The 17,395-nt window shown below is 38.5% G+C and overlaps 1 protein-coding gene across 4 annotated transcripts in view; it reads right to left on the bottom strand.

Moving 5' to 3' along the window:
* Positions 1 to 17,395, bottom strand: part of LOC104598844 (uncharacterized) — a 63,100-nt gene that overhangs the window by 17,695 nt on the left and 28,010 nt on the right. For all 4 annotated transcript variants that reach the window (XM_010261087.3, XM_088900095.1, XM_010261086.3 and 1 more), the window contains 2 exons: positions 15,307 to 15,413; positions 997 to 1,129 (listed from right to left, as the gene is read on the bottom strand). In XM_010261087.3, coding sequence (XP_010259389.1) covers positions 997 to 1,129; positions 15,307 to 15,413 — 240 coding nt within the window. The remainder of the gene's footprint in view (positions 1 to 996; positions 1,130 to 15,306; positions 15,414 to 17,395) is intronic.

The raw sequence follows: 17,395 nt of genomic DNA, 5'->3' as shown, positions 1-17,395 counted from the left end.
GTTTAATGTAAAGGGTAGTTTAGTCCTTTTCTCTCATGGTCTTTCTATAATGCCAACTGCCAAGGAGTTGCTTCTATTTTTTTGAGCTATCTGATCAGTCTATAATCACTTTTCCCTTCTAGGTTTCTGTAATTAAGTGTTATTGTCAATTTATTCCTTGCAATGTTGCTACGGTCTCAGCTTTTGTAGAGTCCCCATGATCAATTGGGTCGGAATTTTAAGTCCGGCCCATTCTAATCCATTAAAATCTCTCCTATTCCTTGCTGGTCTGAATTTCAAGTATGAAAAATTGGTATCAGATTTTAGGCAAAAAGAAGTTTCCTAGGTTGAGTAAGGTCTACACTGGTAAAAAGTTAAGAATGGAAGAGTGCCATGAAAGGTTCTAGTGATTAATCTAAGCCAGTCTCATCTAGTGGTTCTTCTGGTAATGATCCTAAGGGGAGTATGAAGAAAAGTGATCTAGCTGAAATGAAAAAGACAATATGAAATATTGTAATAAACCAAGGCATGCCAAAGAAGCGTGTTAACATGGACGTCCAAGATTGACCAAGTTCAAGAAGGGCTAGCAACAAAGGAAGCTATATGTCAGTTGATTTAGCCAAATCCAGCACAATCTCATTATTGAGTTGTAAACCTCAGGTTGAAGATTGGGCTGGGTTAGGATTAAGGTTGAAGTTTTAACACATTGGGTTGGGCTAAAGTTGATCTCAACCTAAGCCAATCTAAACTGATTAATTTGATGCCAAAAATGTTTATATGATTAATTTGATGAACAGAAACATTTAGTCCAAGAAAATTACCATAAATAATTGTTGCAGTCTCATGACCTTAAATTGACAATGCAAAAGTACAGAATAATTAAAAGAAGTTCAGTTCAGACTTTAGAGTGATGTAGAAAGCAAGTGCTTTTCAATATAGGTATCCACTGGCACTAGGAAAGACATTAACTCCAAATTTGTTTATCAATGATTTCAAAATGTACAGCTTTCAACTTACAATTTGAGAACCAGAGCCATAAATTGGCATTGATAAGGTGGAATTCATACTTTGAGCTTCAAAATCCCAACTAGGAACATAAAGCCCATATAATAAGCCCATGTACAACGAGCATAGTAAGATAGCAACCAACCTTGACAGACAATGAGACAAGCCAAAATTAGTACTCCATAACATTAAATAAAATATTTAATAGAATGGTCCAATTATTAAGATTACTAGAAAAAGTTCTATATATACATAGAATAGATTCACTAGACCACCCTTAACTCTTACATGCCTTCATTAAATTGTGCAACTAAAATTTGTATTAGAACTGAGCTTTCTTACCGCTAAAATAACTAAATAAATAGTTCAAGTTCACTCATTAACTCAATTAAAAATATACCTACGAAAATAAAAGTTCATTCTTCTTGCTTCAATTTCTTAATTCTTAAGTTATTGAAAACATATGATAAAAACAGTTAAGTTCAGGAATCATAGAAATACCTTTTTTATTTTTATTTTTTTGGTGAAGAAAGGTAAAGATCAGAATCAACTGCCAAATGGCAGTCCAATAACAACCTAGACTATAAATTAGTTTTAAGAATTTGTATATATGTATAACCTTTCAAGTGCAAAAACAGACGGAACAAACATTACTTGACCATAACAAATGAGAATTCCCATACATATTACTTGAAAATGCCAATTAACATAAAGATCTTAATACATCAGTTCAGAATATTTTTCATAATTTCTGTATCTGAATTCCTAGAATATGTAGACTTGGAATATAAAAGACAAAATATTAAAAGAATAAGTGAGAAAGAGAATAAAATGGTAGAAGAAGAAAAGAAAGAAACTGATGTAAAGGAGAAGAGAAGAATATGCAGCCATTGGCTGCGTCTATTTTATTTAGGGCCATTACATAGACACCCATTGGGATAAGGCTTGGATGATGATGATGGTTTACATAGACACCCCCTATAGTTTTACATACTTACTAAAACCTACTCTAGTTTGCATACTACTAAGACACCCCTATGCCCCTTCACATTTTCTACTTGTTTTAAGAGGTCCCATGACCATTCCCAAATGAAAATACAAACATTTCCTGACGGAAGGTCAATTAAGTAAAGCAGTTGCGAACTATAGGGGTATTTTAGTAATACACAAACTGTAAGTTAGGTTTTAATAAATACATTAAACTATTGGGGGTGTCTAAGTAAATGACCCTTTTATTTATATGTCACATTACTAAAGCAGTAAAAACTATCATGCCCCTCATAAGTAAAAAGGAAACAAAACAGAAATACATCAAACTTAAATGTCAAAAATAGCTCCAGCAGTCAACAGTAGATTATAACATTTTTCTCTACTCTCCCTCTCAATCTGAGCAAAGATTCATTCCCAGATTGCACAATTTAACTTCAAATTGCTGTTTTGCAACAGCCTTGGTGAATATATCAGTTATTTGTTTATCTAATTTGACAAATGGTAAGCATACTTCTCCTCCAAGTAAACTTTTTCCTAATAAAATGGTGATCTACCTCAATATGCTTAGTCCAATCATGTTGCACTGACATAGGGGGTGCATACTTCCCCTTTGACAACCTTTTCTCTGATAAAAAGCCTGTCTACCTCAATGTTCTTGGTTCTATCATGCAGTACTGGGTTAGTAGCAATGTTTATGGCTGCCTTGTTGTCACAATATAAAGTCATAGGTCCATCAACCATAAATCTTAGCTCACTCAACAGATTTTTCAGCCACATTATTTCAGCCACTCCATGAGGCATTGCTCTATATTCAGCTTCAGCACTAGACCTAGCCACCACATTCTGCTTTTTGCTTCTCCATGTGACTAGGTTTCCTCCCACAAAGGTACAGTAGCCGCTGGTAGACTTCCCATCATCCAGTGATCCTACCCAATTTGCATCAGTATACACTTCAACCTTCAAATGTTTGTGCTTTTGGAACAATAAACCTGCACCAGGGAATTTCTTAAAATATCTAATAATTCTTTTAGTTGCTTCAAGGTAGGTGGTCTTAGGGGTATGCATGAATTGACTAAAAACACCCACTGCATAAGCAATGTCTGGCCGAGTTATGGAGAGATATAGCAATCTTCCTACAAGCCTCTGAAATTGTTTCACATCTTTAATGAATTCACCTGGACAATCACTTAATTTGTGATTAGCATCAATAGGAGAATCGACAGGTTTCACTCCCAATTTTCCTATATCTTGTAGCAGATCTAGGATATACTTTCTCTGAAAAATGAAGATACCCTTTTGTGAGCGGGCAATTTCAATTCCGAGGAAGTATTTCAAAGAACCTAGATCTTTCACTTCAAACTAAGTAGCAAGAAATCCCTTCAATCTTTGAATTTTATCTTTCCAATCACTAGTGATAATTATATCATCAACATACACTATTAGGGCTGCAATTTTCCCTTCCCCTCTTTTCACAAACAATGTATGATCAGATTGACATTGCTTGTAGCCTTTTTGTTGTACAGCTACTTGGAATATGCTGAACCAAGTTCTTGGTGATTGTTTCAGGCCATATAATGACTTTTTCAATGTACATACCTTTTGTTCATTACCTTGAGCCCGGAAACCATGGGGTTGTACCATGTACACTTCTTCTTCAAGATCACCATTTAGTAAGGCTGCAACTTGGGCCGGGTTGGCCTGAACCCAACACGAAAAAGTTGGGTTGGGTTGGGTCGAGTTGATGTTTGGGTTAGGGTTAGGGTTGAAATTCATGAACCTGACTTTACTTCGGGTTGGGTTATGGTTGACCCCTTAGCCAACCCGACCCAACCCGAACCCAACTCTATAATACATGTAATATATAAATATATGTTCTATGTAATATATAATATACATTGATTTGTTTAGATGCATGATATTTGTATAGCCCCCACCACATAGTATCATGTATTTCTTTTAAGATAATCACTTCACTTAATCCTAATCAGAAAGACTAAAGCCCTAATAACATTATTTTATATTTTTTCGAAAATTTTATTCTTCATCTCCTCTATGTTGTTTGCCACCCAAGAAAGATCTATCGTAAGTCATAACTCATAATAAACTATAGTCATTTCTAACACTTGTTTTTCTGAATTTTGTACCAAAAGAACAAAAAAAAAAACATCAACAAACAAATACTAATGAAATATAGGATTAATATATGTAGTGAAAGTTGAGTTAAGATCTAAAATTGAGAAATTCTATGAGGTTTTAAGGGATGGGAAGAAGGTTGGATTGAGCCCAACCCGAAATTGACTTCGGGTTGGGTTGGGTTAGGTTAGGGTTGAAGGAATTTAGTTAGGGTTAGGGTTAGGATTAGGGTTAGGTTGGTCAAGTTGAAGGTTAGGTTGGGTTAGGGTTAGGGAACTTAGGGTTGGGCTAGGGTTGGCCTCAACCCGACCTAACCTGGCCCAACTTGCAGCCCTGCCATTTAGAAATGCATTCTTGATATCCAGTTGGTGAAGGTCCTAATCGAAGTTAGTAGCTAAAGAGAAAAGAACCCTAATGGAGTTCATCTTAGCAATTGGTGCAAAAGTTTTTGCATAATCCATCCCATACACTTAAATGAACCCTTTTGCCACTAGACGAGTTTATACCTTTCCACTGTATCATTAGCCCTATGTTTCACTGTAAATACCCATTTACATCCAACTGGTTCTTTTCTCTCAAGAAGATCCACCAATTCCCATGTACCATTGTTATGTAATGCATTAATTTCTTCCTTCATTGCATCTGTCCATTCAAACACCGAGAGAGCTTCTGCCACATTCTTAGGAGTAGGAATAGGAACACTATCAATGGAAGAGAGGAATGACCGAAAGGAAGGTGAAATGTTTTCATAGGAAACAAAATGGGAAAAAGGGTGCTTAGTGGTGCAAGACCTAACACCCTTCTAATGAGCAATAGGAAGGTCAAGATCATCAGCACTGGAGGTATCAATAGCAATAGGGTCATAAATATCAATGGGAACTAAGGTACCTGGTTGGGTAGGATCTGTCCCCGAAGAATTTGATGGCATTGGTGGTACAACTTCTAGATTCTCCACATCTCTTGAACATGGCTGGCCTTTGTGACGACGACAAAAAATACAAAAGGGAGGAGGATCAGGTAGAGAAGGGAGCTGAATCTGAGGCAAAGGAGGATTTTGAACCTATTTATCCTCATGCCTACACTCCCCTTGAGGAGAAACAGGAAAGAAAGGTTCACTCTCAAAGAAGGAGACATCCAATAGAAACATGTTATTTTCGAGAGACGGGATTAAAGAACCGGCACCCCTTTTGATTTATAGGGTACCCCAAGAAGATGCAAGGAATAGCACAAGGATCCAATTTCCCACGAGGGGGTGACAGGTTTTAAACAAAGCAACGACAACCAAAAACACGGAAAGGAATAGACTAGAGGAGCCTTGGAAAACAGAAGCGGATGTGGGGCTTTGTACTCTAACCATCGAGAGGGCATGCGGTTAATGAGATAAGTAGCACAAAGGATAGCTTCAAGCCAAAAACGTTTGGGGACATTCATATGAATCAATAATCCTCGAGCTACTTCAAGAAGATGGTGGTTCTTTCCTTTAGCAACACCATTTTGTTGTGGTGTTCGGGCACAAAAGCTACGGTGGAGTGATCCACATGAAGCAAAGGACTCTGTGAGATCATTATGAAAGTATTCTTTGGCATTATCGGATTGGAAGATTTGGATTTCGGTTTGAAATTGGGTGAAAATCATTCTTTGGAAATCTTGGATAATTTTGGGTACTTCATCCCTAGTTCGCATGGGATATACCCATGTGTACCTGGAATAGTCATCAATAAAGGTAATAAAATACTTGTAGTCACTTTCAAATGGTAAGGTAACTGGGCCCTGAACATCAGAGTAAACAACATGAAAAGGAAATTCAGATTTATTATTCTTTGAAGAAAAATGAGTTCTACAATGTTTAATCAACTGACAAGTTTGACTTATCAACTCTGACACTAACATTGGCTTAAACAACTCTGGAAACACAATCCACCAGAAACAATAGACACTAACACTGACATATCAACTCTGACTCTTAGACTCTGTGATTGCAAGACCAGCCTTATTCTCCAACAAGTAGACACCATCCACCATACGCCCTCTACCAATCATCTTCCCCAAGGCCAAATCCTGAATCACACAATAAGAAGAGTTGTTTGAAACCAAGAGGGTTCAGACCTATTTAGTAAGAAAAGTAAACCAGAAGTGAAGAGAAGAGAAGAAAAGAGAAGAAAAGAGAAGAAAAAAGGAGAAGAGGAAGAGAGAATAGAAGAGAATGAGGGGTTCGGCTAGCTTAGTTTGCCGCCCCAAATGATATTTAAAATAGGTCTTCAACATTAAGAGGTACAATGATAGGAACGCCCCCGTCACTAGAAACAATAGAAAAAAAGGTCTAACAATACTATATACAAGAAAGAACATGTGAGCAGGTGGGACCACAAGCTGGTCAACCATTTTCTCTACACTCCCCCTCAAGTTGGGAAAATATATTGATCATTCCCAACTTGCTTAAATCTGACTCAAGTTTGATTTTGTTGACTGCCTTGGTGAAGACACCGGCAAGCTGCATATTAGTGGCAACATAAGGAGACTTCAATGTGTTTGGTTCTATCATATTGTATTGGGTTGTGAGCAATGTTAATGGCCGCCTGATTATCACAATACAACATCAAGGGTCTCTCAAACTCAATTCCCAATTCTATAAGGAGACTTCAGCCGTAATATTTCAGCAACACCATTAGCCGTAGATTTGTATTCAGCTTCAGCACTGGACTGAGCAACAACATTTTGCTTCTTGCTCCTCCCTGAAACTAAATTTCCTCCAACAAAGGCACAATACCCAGAAGTAGATCTCCTATCATCAATACAACCTGCCCAATATGCATCAATATATACTTCAATCTTGGCCACTATTTTTAAAAAGTATACCTCGGCTTGGACACCTCTTCAAGTAGGCTAAAATTCTCTCAACAGCAAGGAGGTGTGAGGTCTTGGGAGAGTGCATGTACTGACTAACAACACTTACAGCATACGAAATGTTGGGGCGAGTCAGACATATTCGTACAAGCCGTTGATACATACCTTTATCTTCTAGAGGCTCACCATCCTCTGCATTAATCTTATGATTTTGCTCAATGGGAGTATTAGCAGGTTTAGCTCCTAGTTTTCCTATCTCTTCCAAGAGATCAAGAACATACTTCCTCTAGGAAAAAAAATGCCATGCTTAGATCTTGCCACTTCTATTCCAAGGAAATACCTCAACTCACCCAGGTCCTTTACTTCAAATTCTTGATTCAGCAGTTGCTTAAGAGAGTTAATCTCATCAAATATCACTTCCTATTACCACAATGCCATCCACATACATAGCTAGGAGAGTCAAAGTAGATTCTTTCTTCTTAAAGAACAGAGTGTGGTCAAATTTGGATTGAACATAGCCAAATCTTTCCAAAGCAAGTCTGAATCTATCAAACCATGCCCTTGGAGATTGTTTTAGACCATACAAAGCTTTCTTCAACTTGCAAACTTTCTTACACCATAGAAACCAAGAGGTAACTCCATATACACCTCCTCCTGCAGATCACCATTTAGAAATGCATTCTTAACATCCATCTGAAACAGAGGCCAAGAGAAGTTAGTAGCAAGAAACAGTAAAACCCTAATGGTATTCATTTTTGCAACTGGTGCAAAGGTCTCCAAGTAACCAATACCATAGGTTTGAGTGTATCCCTTAGCCACTAGTCTAGCTTTATACCTTTCAACTGTATCATCAGCATTATACTTCACTGTGAATATCCACCTACACCCAATAGGCTTCTTCTCTCTTGGTTGATCAACCAGTTCCCAAGTATCATTCTTTACAAGGGCATCCATCTCAACCTTTATTAGGAACATCTTGAGCAAACACACCCTACTCACCACTCCCCCCCCCCTCTGAGGTGAAACCCTAGGGTAATAAGGGACATTTTCAAAGAAGGTGACATCCATAGATACAAATTCGGTTCTTGAGACAGGGTCATAGCAACAATACCCCTTTTGATTTTGTGCATACCCTAGGAAAATACATTTGGCAGCCTTAGGATCAAATTTTGAACGGGTAGGCCCAAGGATTTAGACAAAACAAGCGCAACCAAAGGTTTTGGGAAGAGCAAAGAACTGCTCCTTATCAGGATACAACAAGTTAAAAGGAGCTTTCATGTCCAATAATCGTGAAGGAATCCTGTTAATGAGATAAACAGCAATAAGAATGACATCCCCCCAAAAACGAATTGGAACATTAGTACTCAACACGATGCTTCTTGCAACTTCAAGGATGTGTCTGTTTTTCCTCTCAGCTACACCATTTTGCTGAGGTGTACGAGGACAAGTGCTCTGATGAATCACTCCATGTTCAAGGAGATAAGAGGACAGGGGTTTTTGCAAAATATTCTTTGGCATTATCAAATCTAAGATTTTTTATTTTAACCCCATAATGAGTTAGGATCATTTGATGAAAAATGCGGGTCAAGGTGGGAACCTCATCCCGAGAGCGCATGAGGTACACCCATGAAAACTGAGAGTAGTCATCAACAAACAATAGAAAGTATTTGTACCCACCCATAGCAGGAATATGATAAGGCCCCCAAACATCAGTATGCACAATTTCAAAAAAAGCAGAGCTTCTTTTATTACATTGTAAATAAGTTGATCTACAATGCTTTGCCAACTCACAACTCTCACACTTCAGACTGGACACTTGGATTGACTCAAACAAATTAGGAAAGAGACTCCTTAAAGACCCAAAAGAAAGATGACCCAATCGATTATGTCAAAGCATAATCTGACTCACAGACTGTGACACAAAAGACTTCCCATCTTCTTTCCTCTTCCCAGGTGGATGTTCAAGCAAGTAGATCCCATTCGTCTCACGACCAGCCCCAATCACCTTCCTTGTAGCCAGATTCTAAAAAACATAATGATAAGGGAAAAAGGTTACAGAATAGTTCTAGTGTTTAGTGATACTACTGATAGAAAGCATACTAGTGCTTAATTTAGGAACATACAAAACTGAGGATAAGTAAATAGCATCAAAGACATTGATGTCTCCCTTGCCTGAAATAAGGACAAGAGAGTCATCAACAATAGACACTTTGTCTTTGCCAGAAGACAAGCAATAGGTAGACATGTTCATGAGTCGGGTAGCCCAATGGGCCGGCCTGGCCCCCGGACAGGCTTGAACACACATTTGAGCTTGCGGGCTTGACCTCGGGCCTAAAAGCCCGAGCCCGACTATGTTGCAGGCCAGGCTCGGAATTTTTTAAAAAAGCCTGGCCCGCCCTGACCTATAGGTTAAACCAAAAAACCCTAATATCCTAACCCCTCTTCTCATTCATCTCTTTCTTGTCAAAGTTAGTTAGTCGAACTTCTTCTTAGTTTTCACAGTGACTCACAACCTCACACTCTCAGGCAAACACAGAACCGGCGAACACTCACCGGCGCAACCAGTAAACTTCAGCAGATAGGCGTGAGTCCTCTCTCTCTCTCTCTCTCTCTCTCTCATTCCCCTTCTCAATTCTCACTTCTCTCTCAAATCTCAGACGCGAACTCAGGCACCGGCGAGGCGGCAGCGGTGAGTCCTCTCTCTCTCTCTCTCTGATGCGAACTGACTTCACTTTTCACTATCAAAATCTTAGCTCACTACGAACTCAGCACAAGCGAACACAGTCATCGGCGGCGAGTCCTCTTTGCCATTTTGTTGTATTACATCAAGTGGTCAAGTAACAGAGTAGCGCACGTGTTGGCTCGTCACGGTTTACTGAAAGCCCCTTGTAGTAGTTTGGTTTAGTAATTAGTAAGCCACTAAGCCTAGTAGATTGTAATTGTTTTATTTTTCTTTGTGTTTAATTCAGTTCTTGTTCACCCAAAAAAAATAAAAGAAAAATCGAGCTTGTCCTTTGTCCAAGTTCAATGGGGTTTTTCTAGGCCAGAAAAGCAAGGACAAAGAGAATAAATTTGTTAGGTGGAGAGTCTGGCCTGGGTTTGATCAAAACCTTGTTGAACAATTTCCAAAATCAATCTTCTCTATTGACTCATTCTCATGTTTTGGGCTCGGGCTCAAGCTTCGGGCTTTTTATCAAGGCCAGGCTCGGGCCCAAGTTGTAGGCCCGTTGGTTGGGCCGGGCTCAGGCCTAACAAAATCCTGTTTATGTAAAGTAAAAGCCCGGCCTGGCCCGGCCCATGAACAAGTCTAGCAATAGGTATGAAATAAATGAAGATAAGTCGGTCATATGATAAGATGCACCTGAATCAATAATCCAAAATGGCTAGTGTTACTTGGGGTAGAGGCATTATAGACAGAGGCCCTTGTACCTGATTGAGGAAAAACAGAGCTGGGAGTAGAATGAGACTGTCCAAAGCAACCAACTTCACTCTCCATCTGAGATAAAGCAGCCCTAACAGCAGCCAATGCATAAAGAGGACTGGATCTAGTGTTGGGAGTGGATGGAGCTCCTGTGGTTATAAGTCTTTCTGGACTTAGCTATGGATGAAGCTTCCAACAAGCGTCCTTAGTATGCTTTGGCTTCTTACAGTAGTCACAAAACACATCCCTCTTTCCATCCTTCTTTACATCCCTCTCCTTATCACCTCCAATCTTTGGTTTTATAGCTACTAAAGCTGATTCCATAGATGGAATTTGCAACATAACCATCCTTCTACTTTCCTCACTATGTACCAGAGAGTAGGCTTGAGATAAAGAGACACTATCTCTAGTAAGGAGTTGTTGTCTTACAATGTCATAGTCAGAGTTTAGCCCAACTAGGAATTCAAACACTATTTTTCTCAACCAATTTCTTGAATGTGGCAGCATCCTTTTGGCTCTCCCACTCAATAGTCTCAAGATGATCAATCTCAAACCACAATGATTTCAAGGTGGAGAAATAAACTAACACAGGTTTCTCCCCCTATTTAAGATTATTCACCTCCATTTTCAGTTCATAGGCTCTAGCACCATTAAGGGGCTGAGAATAGGTTTCTTTCATATTGTCCCAAATCTCCTTAGTTGTCTTTGCCCAAAGATAGTTTCTACTGATATGAAGCTGCATGGAGTTGCGTAACCAAGTCATAACCAAATAATTTTCTTGAACCCATTTAGCAAGGGAAGGGTCCTCCTGTGCTGGTTTCTTTGTGTCTTCCATCACATACCCCAGTTTTTCCCTCCCTCCAATGGCCATCACGGCTGACTGGGCCCATTCCAAATAGTTTGTTCCATCAAACTTGACTGTAGTAATCTGAAATGAACTGTTATCAGTAGAGTTTACAGCTCCCACAAGTCCTCCATTTGGTTTGTTCTCATTTCCAGCCATTTCCATGCTAAAGTAGACAGAGTAATCACTGAATGAAGAGTACAAAACTGTCCAAACTGTCCAAACTCCTTTTCTAAATAGAAATTCAAGGTACTGTCCAAACAGCACCCAAAGGAAGCAGAAAACTTCAGAGACCTTTTTACAAACACCAGGTGGGAAGTAGAGGAGACCACACTGTCAAAAAAATAATACAGCCCAGAAAACAGTCTGTACAGGAGCCCTAAACAGTCCAAGAGAAAAAAACAACCAGCAGTACTAATTCCAGTGATATTTCAGCCACTTGAGTGTCCAAAAAATATGAAAACAACCCAGAAATTTCTGGGCTAAAGCAGTCAAAAGAACAGCCGAATAGCTGTACTAACTTCAGAGAAATTTTGGACACTTTAACAGTCCAGAAAAATAAAAACAACCCAGAAATTACTGGGCGCCACTCTCAATCTCTGATTTAAGCTCTAAATCAGAAACCAACTTGTTTTCTCCGGTTCTTCTTGGTCACCGGACAGCTCTCCAAGAGATTTGAATCTTGGGCACCTTCTTTCGATCTCCAATGACCTCCAAGAACCAGGCAACTCAAGCTGAAGCTTCCAGCCCTAGAACAACTCTCATGTAGTCGGCTGGACAACACCTACATGAGAGCCCAAGCCAGGTTTAGGCCTGCTCTGATACCAAGTTGTCTGAAACCAAGAGGGTTCAGACCTGTTTAGTAAGAAAAGTAAACCAGAAATGAAGAGAAGAGAAGAGGAAGAGAGAATAGAAGAGAATGAAGGGTTTGGCTAGCTTAGTCTACCACCCCAAATGATATTTAAAATAGGTCTTTAACATTAAGAGGTACAATGACAGGAATGCCCCTATCACTAGAAACAATAGAAAAAAAAAGTCTAACAGTACTATATACAAGAAAGAACATGTGAGAAGATGGGACCACAAGCTAGTCAACCATTTCCTCTACAAGAAGGGAAGAAGGTTACTGAATAGTTTAAAGAATTGGTTATACTACTAACAAAAAACAAATTAATAGGGAATTGTGGAACATGTAAAATATTAGAAAGGTAGGGCCAAAAGGAAGAGAAATGGTTCCTTGGCCAGCTATGGTAGAGAATGAACCATCGGTCAGTCTCACTTTGTCTCTTCTAGAGAGGAGATGATAAGTCTAGAAGTAAGTAGACTTATTGATCATATGTTATGACGCTCCATAATCAATTATCCAAGGAGAGTCGGAGGAATGAGACGATACATGGAGAGCTGTGGCAGAATTACCTAATGCAGATGCATATGAAGTTGATGGAAGAGGAGCATCCATCTAGCGAATTGCCCTACCATAAAGTTCTAAATGGTCACGGAAGGAATTAATGATATCCTCCCTAGGGTCAGAACCAGAGGTGTATGTCTGAACTGCAGTAGTAGTTGAGGGATGGTTCTCCTGAGTAGCCATGTTTGTTGTACTGAAATTTCTTGAACCTTGTTGTCCTAACTTCTTATTCAAATCTGAACCTTGTTTTTTACTCAATTCCTGAGCCCATTTTGGCTTCCCATGGAGGTCCCAACATGTGTCACGAGTGTGTCGAGACTTCTGGCAATGGGTGCACCATAATTTTTCTTTGTCATCCACCTTTTTTTGAGAATCTCCCTTCGTAAAGGGATTTCCCCCACTTGTAACAACACTTCCTTTTGCTGCCAACACAACTGCATCTCCCCCATAATTATTCATCAGATTTCTTCTTTCTTCGGACTGTACTAGAGCATATACCTCTTGGACAGATGGGAGATCCTTGCTTCCAAGGATCTGTACTCTAATGGATTCATACATAGGGTTTGGGCCAAGGAGGAAGGCATAGACTCTCTGCTGTGAAACAAAAGACTTATATGCTTTGGCATCTCCATCACACTTCCAATCTACACTCTGATAGTGATCCAACTCTTTCCAAATGGAAGACAAGTTTGAGTAGTACACAGAGAGACTCCTCTCCCCCTGTTTGCAAGTAGAGGATTCTGCCTGTAATTGATAGATTTTTGCATAGTGTCGCAATTCAAAATAGATTGACTTTGCTTATTCCCAAATCTCATAAGTTGTTTCAGCCCACATAAAATTTCTTCTCACCTAAGGTTGCATAGACACTAAGAGCCATGACACTACCATGCTGTTTTCCTGGTTCCATCTATCATGCTTAGCACTCCCAAAATTAGGTTCTTTAATTCTTCCATTTATATATCCTATCTTTCCCCTTGTAGTAATATATAACCTGATCCCCTCCGACCATTCTAAGTAATTGAGACCATCAAGAGGTATGACAGCCATAGGGAAGGATAAATCCATACCCCCACTCAGTCCATTCTGCATTGAGGAAACACTAGATGTGGCTGAATATTCACTACTCATGATAACTGGTTTAGATCACACTCAAAAGAGCTCCAAAAGGAAACTAGGAAAAGTACAGTCCGACCTGTTCAACCTGTTTTCCCTTTCACGCACTGTATTATTTCTGAAAAAAAAAAACAAATTCACACCAGGAAACTACAGGCAGCCACCTTTTAGTTCAACCACAGTCCTTCAATCACCCGAAACAATTGTTTTACCGCTGTTACAGCACCTACAGGTCATCACTGACCTACAAACTACCCACTGAACTGCTGTCACAGCACACATAGGCCATCTCTGACCTACAAACACTCCACAAAGCTGCTGTCACAGCACATATAGGTCACCTCTGACCTACAACCACCACAAGGATCACTCGATCCTACAAAAAAGGAAGGTACAGGTGCTGATCACCTCACATCAGTTGATTTATTCCCCTTTTTTGGTTTTGTCCTGATACACGATCAGGATAAAAAAAAAGGAATAAAGAAGCTTCTGAGATCAGTTCAAAGATCTACCTTGGTTCTTCAGGAAAAAAAAAAAAAAATCAGCAGCAAGATAAGGGAGAAGACAAAGGAGAGCTTTTTCAATCTCCTTTCAGATCAAATGGGCCTGCTCTGATACCATTTTGTCCAGAAGCGGAAGTGAATAGAAGATAGAAGATAGGAAGAGAGAGGAGAAAAAGAGAGATCTGAGAGCAAAACTGTGGCTGGTGGCACCAGCTTTTTGGTATTTATATTAGGGCGACCATAACATAACATAAAGAGGGGGAATTATAATAGTACCCCTGCAACACTAATCAGAAAATAAAAAAACAAAGAAAACAACTTATAAACAGTCTTTTAACAGATACCAAGCAGCCAGCTTTCAAACACACTCACTATAGATGGCATTAAAATAGGATCATAAAAATTACTATAGAAAAACTTGATATCTCCCAGAATCAATCACTGCTTGATTCTAGCAGTCCATAAATGTCCAACACTAAGTTTCACCTCAATATTCTTAGTGGAAAAATAGGCTCATCTCCTCTCACTAAGTTTCACCAATTCAAAAAACCAAAACTGATTTTCCTGGCATTCCAGAACCTCTCTAGGCAGTCATACCGAGGTAGAAAGCTCCAAAAAATCTGAAAAAAAAAATCCAAATGCTGGGTGATTCAAGTGGTAAAGGGCAAATGGTTCTATTCCATGCACTTGATGAAGAAGAGCAGAGCAATAGCTCAATCACCCCAAGAAAAGAGCTTTGATACCAACTTGAAATAACAAAAAAGAATAATATATTAAAAAAAGTCAGAGTAGAATAATAAAAGAATACAGAAAGAGAGAGCATGTAAAAGACTAAAAGGGAACAGAAGAATTTGCACCCATTAGCTGTCTGTATTTTATTTACATGTTAGGTTACATAAGCTAGTAAAAGTACCATTATGCCACTACTAAATATACAAAAAAGATAGAAACATCCTCAAACTTAAGTGACATAAATACGCCAAGCAGTCAAAAGTCGATTATATTGATTTTCTTCATGTGTGGCAATAACTTATGGAGAATAAATTGAATAATAAACATTACCAACCATTGCATGTAGTATTTATTCACAAAAGCCACGACTGAATCCACTATGATATCGATCACAAGCCAGATTTCAGAAATTGCTGCTAAGAAGTAACCAATTGATATCCTCTGTAGAATATAGAAACACAATTAAAACTGCACAAGCAATTTTTTTATGAACCTCAAAAGCTGCACAAACAATTCATATTGCAAAAACATCCGACAATTGTAATATCTTCACTGTACTATTCATCAAACTAATGCATAGTATATTTATAGACACATGAAAATAAAGCAATTGCCACTGTCCCTGAATTGTCCTGGCTTTTATTGTATGCATATGATCATCACATTAAATAAAGTTGTAATATGAAGGTGCATAGGAATATCCAACTTCAAAGGCATATGGTGAATATGCATGCATACATGGATGTTCTTGTTCATCTTTAACAAAGCTAATTGATATATTTGGATTAATGAAAAAAAGAAGATAAGTACATGAGAAAATGAACAAAGCCATACAGGGAATTTGTTTATGAATCTTGGGATAATTCATCTGCAAATATGCAAATATAAAGATAAGGGAAAATTAAACTTTCCCAAAACCTAAAAATATACAAAATGGGTGCCAACTTGGGAAAATCCCATTTTACCAGATACGTCCCTGGAGAGAGATAGAAGGTACCCTATTTATGAAAATGACAAAAAGTAATTAATAGCAGTAGTTTTGTCCTTTCAAAAAAATTCTTTTTTATTAATTGTGCCCAAATCGCCACCACTACACATAGAAAATTCAATTATTCAAATACAAGATTCCAAGATATCCATGAGTCTAATCAAAGAAACACTCTAATATTTATGTCATCATGTTCTCACAGAATGCAAATATTTATGACATAGTAATTTAAATTAAAAACTACATAAAATATGCACAACAATGTGGGGATTGAAAGAGAAAGGAAGATGAAGCTAAGATGGGTTCAGTTGGTGAGGTTCAAAAGGGTCTGGTAATGCCACATTGTGAGTATGGAAAAACATTAGGTTAATGTGGAGAGAAAAAAAGCTGAGCTTGGGACTTCTTGGAACTCAAGTCCATCGTATTACTGCTAGAATGAAAGATAGATATTTCTATGACCTGGTATCAGGTCATCAATTCCGGTCTAAGGAGGAGCTCTGCCTTTTGGAAATGAAAATAAGTGGAGGGTACAGGGAAATTCCAATCAAAAAAAGAGTTCCACATAGGAGGTGCTCTATGTAGAATTAGAGGATCATCATCAATTTCAGTCAAAGGAGGTGTTCAGTGTAGAAGATGCGCTAGCTATACTCCCCTTCCCCGTAATCCTACAGCCAACACTGTCCAGAATCTCATTCATAGCATTCACATATCTCTGCCAGCTATCTTGCAAATCACAAAAATGCACAACAGGGAGATCATGTTCTATCTTGCAAATCACAAAAATGCACAACAGGGAGATCATGCACAACAGGGAGATGAACCCAAAAAAAAAATCCTCATCTTCTAACGAGGGAGAAAGATGAATAAAAGGTATTTTTGGGTTTTAATAAAATCTAAATGTGTACTTCAAGGGAGGTTGAAAAGAAGAGAAACAGGGATGGGAAGAAGAGGAGGAAAGAAAAAAAAAAAGGAAAGACAAAAGTGGGTTTTCAAAATAACATAACAGGGAGATCAACCATGGAAGCTATCTTGCTTTTGAGAAGATTGATGGAAAAGTTAAGAGAGAAAAGGAGAGATCTCAATATGGTGTTCATCGATCTAGAGAAATCATATGGTAGAGTTTCTAGAAAAATAATATGGTGGGTCTTGGAAGAGAAAGGGGTTCAGAATATGTATATAGATCTAATTAAAGATATGTATGAGAGTACAACAACCAATGTTAAGAACACCTGTGGGAGAAACATCAGACTTTATAGTTAAGGTGGGCCTTCACCAAGGTTCAACACTTGGCCCTTATTTATTTGCACTATCATGGATGAATTGACTAAACACGCTTAGGAGGAGATCCCCAGGACTGATGACATTATTTTAATTGCTAAAACTAAAAAAGGATTAAATGCAAAATTAAGTTTATGGACAAATGCCTTAGAAACAA

The sequence above is a fragment of the Nelumbo nucifera genome, chromosome 3 (genome assembly GCF_055504915.1).
Source record: "Nelumbo nucifera cultivar China Antique chromosome 3, China Antique-T2T, whole genome shotgun sequence".
NCBI classification, from domain to species: Eukaryota; Viridiplantae; Streptophyta; class Magnoliopsida; order Proteales; family Nelumbonaceae; genus Nelumbo; species Nelumbo nucifera.
Note: the sequence above shows the minus strand (reverse complement) of the source record. Positions and strands in the feature narration are given on the sequence as shown.